Here is a 2,145-nt window from a genome sequence, read left to right as displayed (position 1 = left end):
GGTTGGTTTGGTTTTTCTTTTTAACTTATAAAAAAAATTGCTGGTTTTATTTCCAGCCCTGGACTGACAACCTCTTGTAAATCTGGTTTTCCACCCCCACTTCCCCCTTTTTTTTCCCTGCAACACCAAAAGAAGAGATTTTTCCCCAAAAATCCCTGGCCAAAGCGGGCAGGGCTGATGCCGCCCATCGTTTCCTTGCTGTGTCGGGCAGTGATGGAGAGCGAGGGGACAGACAGACAGAAAGGAGGGACAGAACAGATGCAAACCCCGGTTTTGGACTTTGTGAAGCGAAGACGAAAGGGGGTGAAAAGAGAAATTCCTCGGTTAGGAGACGGTATCCCTTCTGTTGGCTCATGCAGGCGCTGCTCTTCTCAAAGCCCTTAAGAAAACGCTTTCTGTAACGCTCATTTAATACGCTATTCTTCCCTTGCTGGCAATCCTACATCCCTACTGTGCATCAGAGAACCAATGGTCTCGCTCCTTTCCTTACAGCTCTAGAAAAGCCTGCTTTTGCTAAAAACAAACGTTCCCCCCTTGAAATAAAAAAAAGAATAATTTTAAAAAATTTCTTAGAAAACTTAAAAATCAGCGTTAGTTTTGTTATCGATATATTAATTCTAAAAATCGATGAGCACTGTGCGCCGCAGCCTCCCCCCCAATAATACTGGATAAAACGGGTGGCTTTTAGGAAATTAAAAATTAAAAATCATCTCTCTCTCCTCTCTCTCTGCCTATGTTAGTCCAACTAAAGGGATAGCGTCGGGTGGCGACGGTGTATGGGGGACACAGAGAGCCCTCCCTGGCCCCTCCGCTGCCCCCTCCTTGCGGGGGCTCGGGGGGTCTTTGGTTTGCGCCCCGGCCCGGGGGGTCTGGCGGTGGGGTTACATTCATCGGGCGGTGCTGGCCGGCGCAGCGGGGGCCTCACTTGCCGTGCTGCGAGGCCGGGGCTCCCTGCGCGTGTTTCTGCTCCTGCTGCTTCACCTGCTGGACGATTTCCCTGATCTTGCGCTGTGCAGTCTTGGGGAAAGGGGACAGGGGGGAAAAGCAAGAACTGCGGGTCAGGGGGGGATCACGAGCAGCCCCAGGAGTTGTTTCCCCCCCCCTCCAAGTCGCAAAAGCATCTTGCTTGCAATTACGGGACAAGCCCGCGGTAACTGAGGATGGGCTAAAGAAGGAGCCACTCTTAACTTGTGCTTCCTCTGTTGTTTCTTGAGAATCTGAATTTTGGGGTGCCCCCACTCTGTTCGAGCAGGCAGGAGCCATGGCTGGGGTATCCCCCACCAGTGTTGATGCCGATTCACACCCTGGGCGCCACTCCACAGGGTGTCTAAGATACAGATTTTAGCGAAATCAAGACAATTTTTAATTTTAAGGCTATGAGAGAGCTGCTGAAACATCTTTAAGCATGTCCTGGGTGCACAGGAGCCAGTCAGAACAGAGCAGTGGGATGCCCAAGGAGCCCTGAGCTCGGGAGCTTTCCTTGAGGGATGAAACCGGCTGGGAACACTGGGAAAGCCAGGACCAAGCCTCACCTGACTGGCAAAGAAATGCCCAATGATTTTCACGATGACCTCCTCGTTCTCATCCGGGGTTTGGTCTCGCGGCACAATGACTTCTGCGCTGGTTAAGTTTTGCAGTTCGTTCACCTGCAGCAAATGACAGAGCCCCGGGTTTTGTTATGGAAGAGGCAAAAAATCCGGTGTCACCCCAGCTCTGAGCCAGCACGCAGCACCGGGTCGCACCCTGACCCCTCCTTGGGACAGCCACCACCACCAGGACGTGGGGCTGGGGGCAACCCATTGCTGTGACCACTGAGCACCCAGGTTTTCCCCCTGGGGCGGGTAGGGATGATGCCCAACTCTGCAGCCCCCACCTACCGTCTTGCCACCTTTGCCGATGACGCGGCCGGCAGCGAAGGAAGGCACCTTGATGTGGGCTTCAAGCTTCACTTCTTCTTTCGGGTTAAAGAAGTTCTCCTCTTTCAGCTTCCCAAATATTCGCCCTTGGGCCTGGGGAGGAGACAACAGAAGTAAAACGGGCAGGCAGCGGTCCTGGAGGTGCCCCCCCATCCCCGAGGACGATGATGTGCCCATGTCCAGCACCATCAAACCCATGGTACCCAGAGGGAGATGAACCCATACCAGC

At 53.3% G+C, this 2,145-nt stretch overlaps 1 protein-coding gene across 1 annotated transcript in view; it reads right to left on the bottom strand.

The window, feature by feature from the left end:
• Nucleotides 1–925: 925 nt before the first annotated feature.
• IGF2BP2 (insulin-like growth factor 2 mRNA binding protein 2) overlaps nt 926–2,145 on the bottom strand; it is a gene marked incomplete at both ends in the record, with an annotated part of 13,023 nt that continues 11,803 nt past the window's right edge. The window contains 3 exons of the mRNA XM_010192108.1: nt 926–1,017; nt 1,533–1,646; nt 1,878–2,009. Of these exons, the coding sequence (XP_010190410.1) occupies nt 926–1,017; nt 1,533–1,646; nt 1,878–2,009 (338 nt within the window). The remainder of the gene's footprint in view (nt 1,018–1,532; nt 1,647–1,877; nt 2,010–2,145) is intronic.

This window comes from Mesitornis unicolor, unplaced genomic scaffold (genome assembly GCF_000695765.1).
Source record: "Mesitornis unicolor isolate BGI_N332 unplaced genomic scaffold, ASM69576v1 scaffold44319, whole genome shotgun sequence".
NCBI lineage: Eukaryota > Metazoa > Chordata > Aves > Mesitornithiformes > Mesitornithidae > Mesitornis > Mesitornis unicolor.
This window is presented reverse-complemented; position numbering and strand designations above follow the sequence as displayed.